This window comes from Podarcis raffonei, chromosome 3, assembly GCF_027172205.1.
Source record: "Podarcis raffonei isolate rPodRaf1 chromosome 3, rPodRaf1.pri, whole genome shotgun sequence".
NCBI lineage: Eukaryota > Metazoa > Chordata > Lepidosauria > Squamata > Lacertidae > Podarcis > Podarcis raffonei.
In genome coordinates, this window is record NC_070604.1 from 74,187,288 (window position 1) to 74,206,046 (window position 18,759).

The 18,759-nt window shown below is 43.1% G+C and overlaps 2 protein-coding genes across 2 annotated transcripts; both read right to left on the minus strand.

Moving 5' to 3' along the window:
• Positions 1-2,587: 2,587 nt before the first annotated feature.
• Positions 2,588-3,962, minus strand: PRR18 (proline rich 18). Its single transcript, XM_053384059.1, has one exon. It carries the CDS (start codon positions 3,616-3,618, stop codon positions 2,818-2,820), a length of 801 nt encoding a protein of 266 aa, XP_053240034.1. The 5' UTR covers positions 3,619-3,962; the 3' UTR covers positions 2,588-2,817.
• A 1,372-nt stretch (positions 3,963-5,334) lies between these two features.
• SFT2D1 (SFT2 domain containing 1) lies at positions 5,335-16,961 on the minus strand. Its single transcript, XM_053382382.1, has 8 exons — positions 16,832-16,961; positions 12,355-12,441; positions 10,956-11,041; positions 9,637-9,718; positions 9,148-9,183; positions 7,872-7,930; positions 6,890-6,919; positions 5,335-5,996 (listed from the first exon to the last, which is right to left on the minus strand). The coding sequence occupies exons 1-8, from the start codon at positions 16,892-16,894 to the stop codon at positions 5,957-5,959; spliced, it is 483 nt and encodes a 160-aa protein (XP_053238357.1). The 5' UTR covers positions 16,895-16,961; the 3' UTR covers positions 5,335-5,956.
• Between the last annotated feature and the right edge of the window lie 1,798 nt (positions 16,962-18,759).

The window sequence follows — 18,759 nt, forward strand, 5'->3', positions numbered from 1 at the left end:
TGGTTAAAATATTTCTTTATTGCAGCCACATTATTGTGTTCCACACCATTCCATCCCAAACTGCCAATCAGGGAGACACTGCCAAATAATTCTCATTTTCTCTCTCTCTCCAAGCTATAGATGTGATTCATAAGACAGTGGTTCCATGTGCCACCTGAGTCACATGGCAGCTACTGCCTCCTTAGGCCCGTACTACCCTGGTAACATCTGTTAGAAAGAACATTATGGGCTGGACAAGGCTGGCAGGGGAAGCAGAGAGAATCCCCATCAGTTGCTGTTTCCGTTCTAAGTGCTGAGAGCAGCGTGGGATTCTGCCACATTCAAGCAGCTCCCATGCTGTTCAGATAATGTATGAAATGACCCCTGGTCTAAAGCATTTCACTTGCGGCTGGCATCAATGTTCTGGAGAAATTCATTGCCTGTTGCATTTAAAAACCTTCCAATGAATGTGTTCTTTGTATTTTAAAATAAGCATAAAACCAGCACACAAAACTAAAGCCACAAAGATGCATTTTGTTAGATGCTGAATCATGTCAGGAGAAAAAAAACATGTTCAGGCCTCCTCCACTCTCAGAATGCTGGTTGCTGCCTTTATTTGGGTAATCTTTATGCACCAACTCCAGCTGAGGGACTCTGGGTAGAATTCAACAAAGAGCAGACCTATTGAAATGAACGGACCTAACTCAAGTAGAATCCTAGAATCGGTGTTCATTAATTTCAGTGGGTCTGCTTTGAGTAAAACTTACCCTGAATTTCAACAAAGCCCTACTCACAGTAGATCCACTGACATTAAGGGAAAAATTCAACTAACAAGTCCCTTCCATGGAAGCCCTATGTAGGGACTTCTGCTTGCACAAGGGGGCTCTCCTCCCCACGAGCCCCTTGCAAGGGGAGATAGGGAGAACCCCCAGAAAAGTACATGGTGGGAGAAGGGAGAAATGTTTGCCCTGATGGAACAATTGCCTTAGCAGATATGAATTCCTCCCTACTAAACCTAAGCCTATTAACTTCAATGGGTGTATGTACTCTGCCTGGGACTAGTGTTGACTACTATCTTGTTTATAACTCTGTGCTATTGTTTTGCTCCATATGAAAGTTTGTTAACGATTAGCAAGAAAAGAGGGTTTGTTTATCCTTTAGGGTCAAAATAGGTGTTTGTTTGTATCAGTTCTCTTAAAAGACAGGTACACAACACAAATACGGAAGTGCTAAATATGCAGCTCTCACTTAGAGTTCCTCAGAAAACTCAATTTTGCTGCAGAGCCTTTGCTTTTTATCTTGCCTCCCTGGCTCCTTTATGCACAATGATCTCAAAGACCTAACTATCATTCCAGTGTGAGATTACCAATCTGCTGGATTTATTTTATAGAACAGCAATTCTTTTAAAAATTTCACTCAAAGCAAAGCAATTTGCAGCCCTATCCATTTCATATATGCTTAAATCTCACCCATTGAAATAATAGCACTTAAAAATACAGGATTGTTCAACAGTATAGCCTTTATTTCCTGTCCCACCCCATAACTGTGGAGGAGCAGAATAAACAGGCAAAATATGCTTCCTCACCAATTTTAACTGTTTATTCAAATAAATAGAAATATTACAAATTTACAAAATCACTGTGCTATTTACTTTAAAAAAAGTTTGTTAGTACTGAAGTTTGTGCCAAGTTTTTGTACTGTACACAGCCTCTTTCTTTGGAGTCACCTGCACTTAAGTCATGTAAAGCAAAAGCTCTTCCCTAAACTTCGCAGTCTCAGGAACAGGGAAGAAAAATTGGAGAAACTAACAAGATTCCTTACCTTCTCCTGGACCTTAGGCTGCGAATTATGCTTTTATAAAGTGTGACAAAAAATATTCAGCTGTCTCTATGCACTCAGTTCTTTTCACAGGCTACAAAAATAAAAACACATTGCTATGTTACCATAATAAGTTAAACACAATCATGAAAAAGTTCAACATTTACATTTGGCCACCGTAAAATCTATACACAGAGAGGCTGAACTTCGTTCCCCATCACTTTAAAGCTATTGTCGCTATTATTCCAGCCAAAAATGACACAAAGGATTGGTTTTCCATAAGATTATCAGAAAAACTGTCTTTTTCGATTAAGATTTTGAGCAACAACAGCCCCAAAGAAATGTGGAACAGATTCCCAGCGCTGGGTGCCCAAGAGGGAGGCACTCTCATGCTCAAAAGGGTGTAGGGGGCGATTAAGCACATTTCCTTCCACGCACTATGTGCACAGAGATGAATTGTTCGTTTGAGCTGCAGTAATCCATTGAAAAAGGGTTGAGATGAAAGCATTTCTTATAACAGACAGAGGCGTGGTTGAGCTTAGAAGCTCAGCCTAACGCAACGTGTTATAGATAGGTAGCCGTGTTGGTCTGCCACAGTCAAAACAAAAAAATTTTTTTTCCTTCCAGTAGCACCTTAAAGACCAACTAAGTTAGTTCTTGGTATGAGCTTTCGTGTGCATGCGTGTATCTGAAGAAGTGTGCATGCACACGAAAGCTCATACCAAGAACTAACTTAGTTGGTCTTTAAGGTGCTACTGGAAGGAAAAAAAATTTTTTTGTTTTGGCAACGTGTTATGTTATTTTTCAGAAAACACACACACGGTCACAGGCCAGGCCGGTGGAAGAGCTTTCTGCCGACAGAGGAGGAAATCCGTTCACAGTCAACAACAGGTGATGTGGGAAGGCGACCTTTGGCGACGAAGAACCAAGTACGACACCACCCTGAGGAACAGAACGGCGGGCTCGGGTCTGCCTGCTTCTTGGCCGAGGGCCCGGGAGAGGGAGCCCCTGGCCGTCCGCTCACAGGGTGCCCAAGTGCGGCAGCGTGTCCAGCTTGTCGGCGCGGTCGCGGGCGGCGGCGCTCTCGACACCGCGGAGCCACTCGGTGCACTTGCGCACCAGCCCTTCGTCGGCCGCGCACGCTCCGGGGACGCCGGCCGCCCCTTCGCCGTCGGCCTCCTCCTCGTACTCCACGTCGTCGTAGCGGTGGCGCTCGTTGAGCAGCGACACCTGCAGCAGCGCGCGCAAGTCCCCGCCGCCGCCGCCGCCGGCCGAGCACCCAGCCAGGGGGCGCTTCGCGGCGTCCGGGGAGGCGGAGCGGGGCGTCCTCCCGCGTGGCCGCCGCTGCTGTTGCTTCTCCAGGCTCCGGCGCTGGAGCACCCGGATCGCCTCGGGAGGCAGGCTGAGCGAGAAGCGCAGCGCGGCCTCCCCGCGCCCCGCCGCGCAAAGGCTCTCGCAGGAGCGCGCGCCCGGGCCCGGCGGCCCCACGACCGAGCGGCCTCGCGACGCCGGAGACGGAGGCGCCCCCGCGGCCGGGGCGGCTGTGGCGGGCGGGTTCCTGGCGGCCGGCGGCGGGGCGCCTCTGTTGCGCGGCAGCTGCCTCGGGAGAGAAGCGCTGGGCCAAGAGCTCGAGAAGGCGCCGCCGCCGCCGCCGGGGCGCTCCGCGGGGACCCCGCCGCCGCGACCTTTCCGAGGAGGCTTGGCTGGCGCGAGGGGGGGCGCCGGCGCCTTTTTGGGAGCGCCCGGGCTCGGCTGCTGCGCGTTCCGGAGCTGGAGTCGGGGGGCGGCAGCAGGTGGTGGCGCGATAGGAGGCAGGGACATGGCGCGGCCGCCGGCGGGAGCCCCTTCCCTCCTCCTCCTCCTCCTGTGTTCAGCTCGACATCTTCGCCTCAAAGGAGGCGGCGGCGGCGGCCAGCCTCTCGCCCTCAGCCGGGGCTTCCAGGCAGCTTCCGCGAACGAGCCCGGCCGCACGGCGAACGTCCCTCTCTGGCACTGCGGATGAATGAGACACGCGGCGGTCGCGGCTGGTTGGAGGCGAGAGGAGGAGCCGAGAGGGCCGGGCGGGGGGAGAAGAGGCGAGGGCTTCGGCGGAGGCCGGCCAGCGGCCGGGCGCCGTGGCTGCGGACGGGCGGGCAGCCGCCCCCTATCAGGCGGAAAGAGAAAGTCCCGCGAGCGCCGACGGGGGGGGAGGGGCGGCATCAGGCAGCCGAGGCCCGTCTTGCGCCTCCAAGAACACGACTTTGCGCGCCTGTAGTTTGGCTCTTCTTAACACGCACACACACATATATATCGTCTCTCCCCGTTATGCCCCGTCTGGTCTATTGCGCGCAGAATAAATGTTGCCAGGCTATATCAGAGGTCGAGTTGACACAAGAGCAGCTACTTGTTCGCGGGTGTTCTGCACGGAGCCTTTCACCAATGTACTTGCTCCCAAAGGAGCAGTTGGGGAAGAAAAAATAACAAAGGTGTCTAATGAGCAGGTAGGATGCTATAGGCATAAGATCAGCTTGAAGATTCAGATCCAAAAGGGATTGCAGGCACAGTAAGTCTCCATAGTTTTAAGGTTCAGTAGACTTTGGGGAGAAAGCAGCAACAGCTTAACACCCCATCTTTGTCAACAAAGCTTGGCTTGTAACCCAGATCTCATCCCATTTGTACATGGAATTAGCAAACCAGTAGCACACCCACACAGGGCCCCCAATACACTAACATGATATGCAAAGAGGCTGAACAAAACATTTATACACTATGTACTCACACCCTTCATCATTCCACACATCTATAAGACATCCATTTTTAAGGCCGCCTTACACTGAACTATAAGTATTATCTATCCCCTCCTCTACTTGGGAGAGGTTTTTTTATTTAGCAAGTAAAAACATGAATGCTATTTAACTTTTCACCCCACTATACAAGGCTTGTATAAATAGCCAACCTAGCAAAATTGGGTGTAGAACCCTTTCTTCCCCTTGGCAACTTGCACGATGCCAAAATTACACGGTATCTAAACATCAAAGATGGTGTTTTTCTTGAATTCTAAAGCTTTTGTTAGCTCTTAGTTTTTAATGTTGCATGTTAATGCTGGAAATTGTCACTTTATTTAGCATTACTAAGATACACCACAATCCATCTTTAATATTTTATTCAAATAAATCCTACATACGACTTACGTTTCCTGACTTTCAGCAGCACACAATACACATTTGTACCAATGTTTATATACCCTCCGTGTGCATCTGTCTATATCCTTCATCTATCAACTGTGTTCTCCACTTCCATAACCTGTTACCCATTCAGTCCCATGCAAACTACAGCGTACTCACTGTTAAGACCATGTTAATGGAAGACAATCTTACCCAGCTACGAGTGATCACCAAAGAAGAAGAAGTAAACAGGAAGTATGTAACTGAATGTGTGAAGGGAATGCATGAGCCCAAGGATCTACTATATAATGGTTTGGCATGGGATGTGAACAACCCAGTAATATCCAAGTGAAATTATTTTACAAAACAGGTAGATCTTCAATTCAAGAGTGCATATTTTTAAAGTATATTTATTTTGTAGTCAATGATTTAATATATTACTCATAAGCACTTTTAGTCAAGTGTATTTTAAGTATCACAGTACAAAAAGTTGGCATTTAAAATATAAGCTTAACAAGAAGTTCAAGCATTTTAAAACAGCCTTACACATTTACAGTCTTTTCAGGCTAACACATACTTTAACTTTTCAAAAAAGCCCCATTAGCTATAAATTTGGCAAATACTTCATTTTACAATAATTTTAAAATTCTTTGGGAAAAGCATGTAACAATAATGCACAAATGGTACGATAAATAGCAAATTTTAGACAAAAGTATTTACATGCATTTTACCTGAAATCCAAAGACTACTTTGATCTAGTTTTGAGATTAAACTATGTTAGCCAAACCTGATGCAACAGTTTTAAGACTCCGACATTACCAAATATTTTAAGAACAAATATTTAAAGGTTTCCTGATGTGCCAGTGCTGTGTGTTTTTAAAAGATTATTTTGCTAACACAATTTAATCTATTGTGGAAGGTGGATTTCACCATTTCAGGCGCTGAAACAATCCAAGTAAACTTGGAAGAAATGTAGTTGGCTTCCAAAAATATTGCAGATTTCTTCTCAGTTCACTTTAACCTAGGCAGGACGTGAAACATTTTATCACTGCATCCCTTTAAAAGAAAAGAAAAAAAGATAATTTCACCATGTGTTGTATGCCTATACTGCATGTTAATTTTATCAACCACATTTATGATCATAACACTCAAAACAATTGTGATAACAACACCTAGTTACCAAATGAACTCCAGGAAATCAGATACAAATCTGGTTTGTATGACACAATCAAACCTTGACTGCATCTTGTGGTCATTAAAGAAATGCCTTAACCACAAATCTGGTTTTGGACAGCATTCTAAGCCAAACTTTAGCTTAGTTCAATGCAAAGCTAAAAAGGACCAGGGAGGAGATAAAACACCTGTGAGCATTTCTCCAGGAGTTCACATGGTCCCAGCAAGTTATAGTTTGACTTACCATGTTGTGTGAACCAGGCTGCTGTGTTACTGATGGTCTGAGAAAGGAATCATCTTCCTCAATATGCTTTCAATAAATACATTCTCACATGAAATTGTCCCTGTTTTATTTTGAGCGGTATATCATGATGAGCAATATGCTTTCATAGGAATAAACGCCACTGAATTTAACAGAACTTATTTTCAAGTAAGCATGTATCAAGACACAATTAGCTGTTCTTTGGTGGCAGGTTGTCAACTAGGCATCACAAGAACTAGTGTGTTGCTTTCAAAACAATCCTCTGCCCTTTAAGGAAGGGAATATTAGAAGCTCAACTTCGTAAGAAGATGCACAGTACAAGGTTAAGTTGAGTGTAACAGGAAATTTGCTTTTTGATAGCAATTGTAAAATACTTAGTGATGTAAGATGTGCTAGATACAATTACATAGAAAAAAAATCTGAAGAACAGTTTCTCACAAGAACAGTTTTTAAAAGCTGCAAGATAACTATACAGGCTCTTATTTTTGCAGGGCAAAAGAGCAAGCTGACTCACCGTGCATAAGGGATATATGATAGACTATACCTGAAAGAGAAAGAGGAAAAGTTAACATTAGCTCACTCTTCCTGCTTTACTCCACCTTCTACAATGTCAACCTGTTGCAATAAGTCCTTTAGATTACCTATTCAGATTATACGTAAATTTAGAATAAGAGGGCTTTTGAAAGAACTAGGTGTACTGCCAAGGCATTCCTGAAACCACTCTCCATTTCAGATTTTGTTGCAAGCAAATTACACAGCCTCCTGCAGGATGGTACACAAGCTGGCCTTATGCAAGTGCCACAGAACCGAAGTAGTCCAAGAGGAAGCAAAAACAGCCTTGAAAATAAGCACAAGTGACTAGCTTGCTAGGGTCTGACGGAGGTAGGATGGAACACAGTGTCCTCCTTGCACTAATGCACCCATTCACCTGCATGAAATACCTTGTTGCCCATGGCTACCAGGCTAGTACTAAACAAGGCTGTAATAAAATAGGACACTATCTTCGCCCCTACATGCAGTTTAATAAATTTAAATTTAGAAAACTCTTACAGAAAAAACAATTTGGAATCTATTTCCCCCCATCTAATACTGGATGACCTCCAACGGTATATGCCTACAAAAAAATGGACTTTTGCTTTCATTACTCCTGATCTCATTGGGGAGCTCCTGGTAACTTTCACAGAAATCTCAAAGCTCACAAGAACACAGTTTAAAAACTACTAATATGCGCACATACATATTTATTCCTATAGCCCTACTTGGACCTCAAAATCCAAGCAACAGGTGGGAGAGGGTGCAGGGAAGGAGAGAGAAAAGATAAATCAATTCTGCTTTTTTATATACCTGCAGTAAGTTCTGAAGCAGAGGAGATGCTTTTTAAAAAGGCTATGGATCAAGACAGCAATATCACATTGCACAGCTTGCAAGATAACATACCGTACTTACATGCTGAGTTTTATATGACAGTAGTGTTAAAAATGTTTATAATGACTTACCAGGTCATTGCCAAGAACTGCAGAATGCAGAAGAGCAGAGCTAGCCCTTTCTTACCCCACTAGAGAGAGAGAGAGAGATAAGGAATATATGGTGAGCTTGTTGACATTATTTTTAAAATCAATAAATTCAAAACGAGTCTCAAGAAGCTCCAATGGCTAATTAACCCTGATTAAAACACTTGAGCAAAATGCATTGCTATACACTTCCATTAGAGGGCATAGCCCAAAGTATGCATATTTATTAGGAAGTAACTTTTGCCAAAGCCAATGGGACATTCCCAAGCAAGCCTATATAGGAGTGCAGTATTAAATATGCAAATATTTTCACTAGACTGGCTTACACCATATAAAATTTTATGTTAACTAGATGTTTTTATTAAAAAATGAAAGTAAACACTACACGGCCAGGATTACATCAGTAGTAAAAACACTAAGAGCAGGGGTGGGGGACATATGGTTTTCTGGATATTGTTGGACTCCAACTCCCATTATCCCCACCAAGCATGGACAATGGTTAGGGGTGATGGGAATCATAGTCCGACAATGTCTGGAGAGTCAGAGCAGGCATCCCCAAACTCGGCTCTCCAGCTGTTTTGGGACTACAACTCCCATCATCCCTAGCTAACAAGACCAGTGGTCACGGATGATGTGAATTGTAGTCTCAAAACATATGAAGGGCTGAATTTGCCAATGCCTGATTTAGAGTGTGTTACACAAGCCCTAAACCCAAGGACCTTTCAGACTTCAGTTAAGACACAGCAAAGCCTACAGACCCAGCTTTCAACATTAAACTAATTTATGCTGATGACACATTAAATCTGGTAAGGGGTCACCAGTATGGCATCCCTGGGTTTAATGGTGCTCTTGAGAAATTTCCTTTTTTTCCTCTGTGTGTACAAAAGCTTTATGTCTTTCATTGGTAGTTTTGTTGTCATCCTATTTAAAATTATGAAGTTTTTTCTGTATTGGATCAATGTTTCTGTAGTGCTGGCAAACATCAGATTTGCAATTTTTATTGTGTAGTCTACCAATATAAGCTTAATTTGATAGGATTTTGGAGAACCCATGCAAATTCAAGAGGTTCATTTTAACTCCACTAGATCAAACTTTTACCCAAACCCCTTGGAAACACAAAGTGTGTGTACTACACTTTTTGTTGGGAGGGGAATAAACCAAGGGAGGGTGAAGAAGAACAAACAGAGGGAGTGGTGCACTTTCAAAATTCCAAATGTGCCAATACCCCCAGAAAGGTTGGCATGAAGACAATATTACTTACCCAGAACACAGCACATAGGGTACAGATAAAACACAACTGGAGAAAAGGAGAATCATATCAGTATATACTTAAGCAATACATAATTTATGCAATATTCTCCCACTAAAACTCTGGAATGTAGAAAATCTACCAAAGTTAGTGCATTCTTGGCAGTTTCAATGTTTTATTTAGTATCTTTCCAGAAGTAGTGAGCATTACATTATGTAAGCTCAGTACATAGTCATAACCTAACCTGAATTACCTATTCTGCTGACAAAATTAGTTTGATAAAATTGAACACAATCTTCAATTGTCTGCTTGTATCATACCATTTTCTGATTCCTCCTAAAAACAGATATGTTATACATAACACAATTTTTTTTGGGGGGGGAGGGAACATCTCAGTGATGTTATGAAGTTCTAATTTAAATACTGACCCTGCCAGAATACCCCCAGGGAAACTCAACATTACGCTTCATTATTTTCAAATACAGAAAAGATGTAGCTTACCAGCATAACAATTGTCACAATTAATCTTGTTGGTTCAAACATCTTTTTCAGTTGTTTCACAGGGCCCATCAAGAAGCACGTACTGGGTTGCAAGAAATTAAACAATAAGCATGCCTGCCATTAACTGAACCAAAGAAGCATGTGTGTTTGTTGAACGGCACTGTTTATAGTTCAAACCGATACCCCTCTATTAGTGTTGAAAGCATAATGAGAGAACTGATTTACATTGAGAATATAGGAAGAATATAGGAAGACCCTGCAATCCAGCTAGTTTGTGAATTTCATGAAGCAGCTGCCTCCTTGTGGCACTGACACTCTCTGCTTGTTCCTTAGAATCACCACAGATTTAAATTACTCAAGCATTACAGAGTTACAACTTTTAACCCAGTTCTAAAAAACTGCCAAACGTTTGGATGCAAGTCATATTAGCAGACCAAAAAAAAAAAAAAAGGGTAGAGTGTTACAGATAAAAACATTGCTTTGAAAGCGTAAGGATGTTGTCTAATTTTTAAGAAGTATGTCTGCAATACCAGCAAGTAGCCCAGTGCTTAATTACTCCTAGAATATCCAGATGGATTTAATGATCTTTCCCAAGGATACTGGAAAGAGACACGCACCCATGTTTTACTGGGACAAAGAACAGCAGTAGTTGACTTTTTGCAGTGCAAAAACTTCAGAATTGAAGTTCTTGACAGACAAAATTGGTGGTGGAGCAAACTACTTAATCTTGAAGAGTTAAGTACATGGAAAAATGTGTATGTATCAGTTTTGCATGTAAATGATTGCCTGGTAGCCATACGCAACAAGGAACTGCATGCTGGTGAGTGGGGGGTTGGTGAAGAGGGGATGGAGCCCTTTGTCCCATGGCTCCTATAAGAGGGAAATTTCCTTTGTAAAAGCATAGAAATGGAGCCATCTGCTGGAAGGAGGGCAGAGGTCTAGACCCTTAGGCTACCAATCCCCTGCAAACTAGCAACTTATTTGGCAGGCTAGTAATTTTTGTGGGGTTATTTACAAGGGTGGTGTGCATACTAGTAATCTGCTCAGATAGGCAGGTGTGCCCCAGTTCCTTTTGTGAAATATCAGTATTTTCTGATAAGATGCATCCTCTCTTTTTTTTAAGGTCTCACATAAAATACACATAAACAGACAGCAAGACAGAAAGGCAGTTTTCATTTTACAAAGAGATTCAATTTTTATTAAGTCCTTTCTTTAAAAAGTACCATATACAATGTTTTTCTCAGTTTGCAGTTCTCTCCAAATTAAGTGTAAAACTACACATCTCATTAAAACTTTTAAATAAATAAATCTGTCCATACCTGGCTAATGCAGCAATATTTCCTAAGGTATAGAACACTGCAAAGAGTTTTGTGCCAGCGCCTGGGAGCCAAAGCATTGCTGTCCCCTATACAAAATAAGCCCAGTTGTGAACTTTAGAAGCCTGGTGATGTCAGAGTGGTAAGGCATTAAATATTATACTAACGCAAAATCAACACAGCAGCAAACATCTAGCACATTCTAATATTACCCTCTGCTGGCAACTAGATATACTGATGTTAATTAACTGCCTCTAAGTGTTTAACTGTGACACACTTAAATATCTGGAATTAATAGAAATGCATGCATGAGTCAGTTTATCTACCAATTTATACAATTACTCTTCTTACAAAGTACAACTAAAAAGGCAGAAGCCCAAATTTAAGCCAATTCAGTAAATCACATCTTCCTGACTGTAAGAAACGAATTATTTGAAATAATATTTCAAATCAACAGTACTTCCCAGTACATGTTTCTGTCTCTCATTATAAGACCACCAGGAAACCTAGATCTTACAAGTGACCTTCCATTCAGAATGGTAAACATGATGTGGCTAGTCTTGTTTAATCTCAGGCCATGAGATAAATGCCTCCCCAGTCTTTATGATCCAAGAATGAAACCTTGTCCTGCATGCCCTTGTTTACAAAATAGAGAACGGCCATGAAGTGAAGCAGCCCTTTTTCTGTGTGAACACCCAGACTGTATCTGGGAGATCTCTGACAGGGAATGGCCATCTCCTTCTATAGTTTCAGTTCTATGCTTGATTTAAGTTCTGAAGGCTTTCCCTGACAGCTTATGAAAAATGGTTGAAAGTTTTTAAATATTCATGCTGATATTTTTATTAATTGTAAAGACATTTTGGCATATAAGTGGCATATAAATGAATTAAATATAATTTTAATTGTCACCGTCACTGCTCAACTGATTTTAAGAATTAGGTCTGAAATTGGTCTGAGCTCATATTTACAGGTAAATGTGATTGATAAATGCAAGTGAACAGCAGTATATGAACATATACCCTGTCATGCACAACCCTTACAAGGCGCAGCTTTCTCACATATATATATTTCTCACATATATTTAAAAAAACCTCCCTGCACATAGAAATTTCATGTATATGCATTTGAGACTAAGTGGCCAGTCTCAAATGCATATACTGTACTGCTATAACAGCATTAAAGGGACAAGGAGATTTTGAGGTGAAGTGTATTATACAATCTCATTTCAGAATGAAATCAAAACAGTGCCATGAGAGCTATACCACTTTCTGAACATCGAGATTTACTATTGCTTGCCCAAGGAATTTTACGTATCTCTAATTTTTTTGTTGTTCAAGAACAGAAAGTAAAAAGAAGTACAAACCAGGTTGCTTTTCATATGTTCTACAAAGTTTTTACTTACAAGAATGGAACACACAATGCCACTTGCAAAGCAGATAGCAAACCATTTGACTCGAGTACTAAAACTAAGAGTTGAAGAATCAAGCACCTGTGGGTGAAGAAAGAAAGAAAGAAATTAGCTTCTAACAGTACTATATCTTAGACCAATTCACACAAACAGGTTTCTCAACTAATGGTTTGCTAGTCACATAATTGCTGAATAACAGAGAGCATGTACAGACTATGTCTTTGAGCCAAAAGCCTTTTCTCCACAGGTAGGGTTCTTTTTTGACCAAGTGGAAGAGCTTTGTGTGAGGTAAGTAATCTCAAAACTTTAACAACCCACCACTAGAGTTTGTGCACTTCAGCCTGGATCACTTAGTTGGTTAGAGCAGGCATAGGCAAACTTGGCCCTCCAGATGTTTTGGGACTACAACTCCTATCATCCCTGACCACTGGTCCTGTTAGCTAGAGATGATGGGAGTTGTAGTCCCAAAACATCTGGAGGGCCGAGGTTGCCTATGCCTGGGTTAGAGCGTAGATAATGCCAAGGTTGCAAGTTCAATCTGCATATGGAATGGCTGCATAATTCTGCACTGCAGGCAGTTGGACTATATGATCCTCAGGGACCCTTCCACCTCTACAATTCTATGATTCTGTAAACCTGAACCTCCAGGGACAGTATTGTGTTCAAGAGCACCAAGCTACCTTTCGGAGGAGCGCAACCCAGAACAGGCTGTCTCTTCACCTCCCCAACTCAAGAACTTTGAACAGAGAACACCACTGTCATTTCAAGATCTGGCTTTTTCTCCAATATGTTTAGGGCAAAATGCATTGTTCTTACTCCTCCCTCAAACCCATTGTAGACAGCATGCAAATTTTGGAGAGTCAATACAAAAAGTTGAGGATATCAGCAACTGAACATCTTTCCTTAATGGAGTTTGCTGTCTTTGAAATTGGAATGAACAATGGCGAATATTGTGAACCAATCTCCTAAACCCACCCAGGCCTACCCCTGTCTGACTTTTACACATTCATGAAGTATGAAGGGGGAAACTAGCTACATAGGCTTATCCATGCAACTGGGATCCCCAACAAGGGGTACAATATTGAAGGCATGGCCAGATGAGGTGGCCCTCTTCACAACAAGGTCTAGCACATGAACAGGTCTTTATTTTCAAACACTTCTGCACAGCATTCCCTTCAATGGCTGAAAGACCTGAAAACTCCAGCACCCTCTTAAGAGTACTCATTGTCCACCAGAGCATGTTAACTTACAGCTATGTAAGAGACATCACCTAGGAAGGACATTTCCCCTATTGCTGCTTACTCCTTCCCTACCTTTTTATTGGAAGCCTCTCATGTCTTGCTCCCATGCCCCCACCCTAAAAAAAAGAAACTCAAAACTTTACACAGGTGTTCTGCCAGTGTAGAGCCAATTATGGGCTCAAAACCTGCCAAAAACAAGGGCAGGAACTGAACTGGGCAGAGCAGTTTATGTTCCTGTGAAATGAAAATGTTCTTGTTTGCTTTGAGAGCAAGTAGCACAGCATAAGCAGTTAGAAGTCGTAAAAGTTTGAGTAAACAAGATTAATCTGATGGACATAATGTATGATCCTCCAAGTGATATAAGGTGGCATCTCCTGGAGCCAAGGAGTCCAAGCCAACTTCCAGTTCCTGCTCCCATCCCATCTCGCATCAAACCCTTATCACCACTATATAGGACTTGGCATGCCATACTTATTTTTGATCTAAAAATAAATTCTCCCATACTTCATCTACTATATATTTTGGAAAGGGGTTGTCCATTTGTTCTCTATAAATTCAGATGCATCTCAAGATATCATCTCCAAACTCGGCACAAGGGTCCCCGAGGTGTGGGTGGCACTCTTCATTGACGTGTGGATACTGGCCGCCATCTTGAATCAAGATGGAGGACCGAAACATGACTTTGGTGTGACTTAACCCATTTTTTAGCATAGGTATTGTTGCCGAACTTGGCAAGAGGGCAGCTCTGAGCACCCCCTGCTAATTCATTATATTGAGATGCAACTTTTAACATTATGATCTGTTAAAATTTGTAGATTTAACACGATTATATTCTGGTTTAATTTTGGCCAAGCTGTTTATAATTAATTTTTTTAAATAAAAAGCCTTGTTATTTTTTAATCCACCTAAAAGAATCAAGGCCACAGACAATTACAAAGATAAGCCTGCAGAGGGAAAATGGAAGACCTCCTGAATGTTTATCTTCCACCTCCCTCCCTCCCTGCCCTTGCCTCATGCTTAAGGAGATAGTCGTATCTGCAGCTGTTCTTGTCAGTCCCCACCTTTAATTCATACAGCTATTATCATGGACCATATATTACTTTCTTAGGCCATTGTGCTGACTTCCTACTCTGTTGAAATGTCTTTTCCCATGACCAAAACAAATTTAAGCTTTCAAAATGTAACAATGTATAACTTACCTTTTCCTATCGAAATCTTTATCCATACATAGGCAGCAAGGAAAAGAAATACAAACATTCAACAGCAGCACCCAAAAGTGAGATAGCAAACAACTCTGACATTCCTGATCAGAGATTAGGGTTTCCTCATTTTGAGAGAAACTTTGTAAACTTTGAATATCCCAGGAACTCGTGTGATCCATATTTATGGTGTTTAGCCTTGACACAACTATGTATGGCTTACTCACCACTTTATTCAGTATAATTACCCTGTCCCAGTAGTGTGTCCATGTATGTTCCATATGCTAATTAAATCTACATTAGGGAAATTTATTCAAAACTGAAAGGCCTCATGAGTAGCTAAATGTGTAGCATTTTCAGAATATCATATACATTTTTACTTTTAAGTAAGATGTTATGAAGCTGGTGAATTCTCAAAATAACCCATCATGCGGTGTCGCAGCTGTCCACATGTAGAAGTGAACAAAACCACTTTTGGAGAAAAGTCTTTCTACTGAGCTTTAAAGTCAGACCAAATTAACTTGATAACAGATAGAAAATATAATCTATATTTGCAGTTAGTAGATAGATAGTTAACCTTGAGGGGGCCAATATGTTTCATTTTCCAAGGCCTCTGTTAAACAGATGCGATCATTTGTTTTGTGGTTGCTCATAGGTGAAGCTGAGTGAACTATTTACTAAACATACTCCACAATTAGCAAACCACCACTCCATTTCACAACTGCTCAATCTGAGCTAAGGGGTCAGACCAAACTATTCTTTAGTAAGTAAAAGGGCAAGAAATGACAGATGTATCTGTGCCCATTAGCCTTTTGCAGCAGATACTCATATTCATTAGGCACCACCGCAAAATAAAGCAGCAGTGACAAATTCTTGCCTTTCATGCTCACATTCCAACTTCACCTCTTCCTCTCCTAACAACGCCTCAGGCTGCATCAGAATCTAACCAGTTAGGCGTTTCAGATATAAATATTTCCATGTCCTTCCCAAGGAAGCCAGAGTGGGAACCTAAATCCTTCTGCATACAATACAAATGCTCTTGCCTCTGATCTGAATGACCCACTTCCCCCAATGCGAGAAGCGCAAAAGCCTCTTCCCCAAGATCAACACGGATTGCAAAAAACTCTCCTTGGTCCTCTGGCTCCTGCAGAAGATTTGGGGGGAGACACCAGAGGAGATGCTGTCAAATCCAGAGCCTGGTCCCTTCCTCAAATCATCTGCAGATCCCAGAGGGAAGGAGGAGCTACAGTCTATGGAGGCCCGCTAGTGATGTATGGAAGTGAGAGCTGGACCATAAAGAAGGCTGATCGCCGAAGAATTGATGCTTTTGAATTATGGTGCTGGAGGAGACTCTTGAGAGTTCCATGGACTGCAAGAAGATCAAACCTATCCATTCTTAAGGAAATCAGCCCTGAGTGCTCACTGGAAGGACAGATCCTGAAGCTGAGGCTCCAATACTTTGGCCACCTCATGAGAAGAGAAGTCCCCTGGAAAAGACCCTGATGCTGGGAAAGATGGAGGGCACAAGGAGAAGGGGATGACAGAGGATGAGATGGTTGGACAGTGTTCTCGAAGATACAAACATGAGTTTGACCAAACTGCGGGAGGCAGTGGAAGACAGGAGTGCCTGGCGTGCTCTGGTCCATGGGGTCACGAAGAGTCGGACACGACTAAACGACTAAACAACAACAACGGAGGCCCGCCAGAGGTTTCCCCTCTTCTTTGCGCCTTTTCTAGATGCTCTCAGGATTCCCGCCCCCCAGCCGTCCTCCGATATTAAACAACTTCTCGCCACTAGTTTCCGTTCCCTTAATAAGGCCGAAGGAAAGCGAAAGATGTCGCCTCCCTTGGCTGGGGGACAGAAGGAAGAGCGAGTGGCCGCGAGGGGAGGCGCGGCCCGCCTTCCCTCCGGTGCCAGCGCCTGCTCCCGAGTAAATGGGCGCAGACCCGGCGCATCACGAGTCTCGGCGCTCGTCCCGAGGAAACGGCGCAGGAGCCCGGCCAGAAGGGAGGCGAAACCCTTCCCCGTACCTGCGACGTCAGCCCCTGCTCCTCGTCGTCCTGCCCGCTCAACACCCGCCGGAGTTTCTCCATTGCCGCGGCACCTGCCTCTCAGCGCCGCCGACCCCCGTCGCCGAGAAGTGCCCACACGCTCCGCCTGCTCTTCCTCGCGGGGCTCTCGCCTTGTCAGCTCCTCTGCCTCAACCGCCTCCTGAGGGAAAGCTAAACCGGAAGCTGGCCGTAGAGAAAAACCGGAAACACCTTTGAGTTGGGTTCAGCCAACCGTCATGGCTCCAAATGCCCCCAACCCCACCCCGCCGATATCAGTAGTCCCGCCTTCTCCTTCTCCTCGCCGAATAGCGATCAAAACACCCGCTGGCCACGCCCCCTTCTCCTTTTGCTTGTCACACGCAGCAGGGCTCGTTTCCGGTTTCTCTTCGAAGGCCGCCATGTGCGGGACATTGTTTCCCCCCCACTTACATTCAATGGAGAACCCGAAGTCAGCTTGGTTTTTGTTTGGTTGGGGTTTTTTTGCATTGTCTCTTACCCGTTTTGTTCCCGTCCTCGTATCCACGTGACTTTTCTTCCAGCGATCTTCAGATTTCGCCCCCCAATTCTTCTCTAATCGAACCGATCCATCACTTTCAGTTACAGGCGTGTCGTTCGCTCAGTGTTCCTTCTGTTATAAATGAGCTGCATTTATTTTTAGTGTTAGGAGCGCTGGCACAAGTAAACAAAATTCCACAAAATAGAACGTAAAACCGCCAGTGACAAATGGCAGAGATAAAACAAATTGCGATATATATATGTAAACCAATGGCTAAATCAGAAGCCGCCTAGGTTTGTGTGTTCTAACCACATGTAAGAATTGTGCAACGCCTCACAACCCATGTATTGCTCTATGACCGTATTAAGGCTATTTTTACCTTCTATTTTCAATTTTTACATTTTAAACTGAAGAACTGCCTTGAGTGTATTGGGAAAGGGTACCATATGAATGATAAAACATTAGTTTCATGGGATGCAGTCATTCTTAGTAAGAATAAGTGAGGCAAATGGGCATTACAAAAACCGCCATCATTGATAAACATTCTTCCCACAAATTTCAGTTGCACTTTTTCTTGTTCACCCTCTTCTGACATCATCCTGCTATTTGAATCATTGCCAAAAAAAATAGTTGGATTTTCTGCTGTCTCAAAATAATAATAGTAATAATTTTAAATCCAATAATTGGGTCAACTGGTCAGCACCCACATTTCAGTAGTCCCATATATATACTGGAAATAATGCAGCTAAAAGGGGCAGTCTAGGATAAGCAGAGCTAATTCAGAGGATAAAGGATTGATGAGATCTGCCTAGGCAGAGGTAGACACAGCCTATGTGTAATCTTAAGGATGACTGGCCTATACATAGAAAGGGAGCTCAACTAGGGGAAGGAAAACTCTGATCCTAAACCTCCACTGCCTTGCAGGACATCTTTGGGAGAAGAATGAGCTAAGGAGTAAACTGTACACAAATCTGGAATGCAGCCCTAAGACGGGTGGATGATGCCTTATACATCTTCTGACAACTCTTGCAGCCAAGCTGGTGCCAAACGTATCGCTCTCCTTTCCTTTGGGCCACGTGAGTGGGGCAGAGGGGAGTCTTGTAGTCTGGGCAGCCCAAGCTCGCCATACATGCAGTACATTCCCATTTCGCCACATCGCTGCCCCTGAAGATGCAATTAGTTGGGATGAAACAGACGGGTGGGTCTATGCATAAGTCATGGAGCTCCCTGCCCATGCAACCTTGCCTCATTCCTTGATAATCTTTGGCTTCCTTGCAGGGACCATATCATTTCAACAGGTACCACCAACAAATGCTATTATCCCACATAATTCTTTTCAGTTGTAGAAAGTGCAAGTACTATGTCATAGAATTAGCACGATGTCTGCATGGTTAGACCCAATTCAATGGCA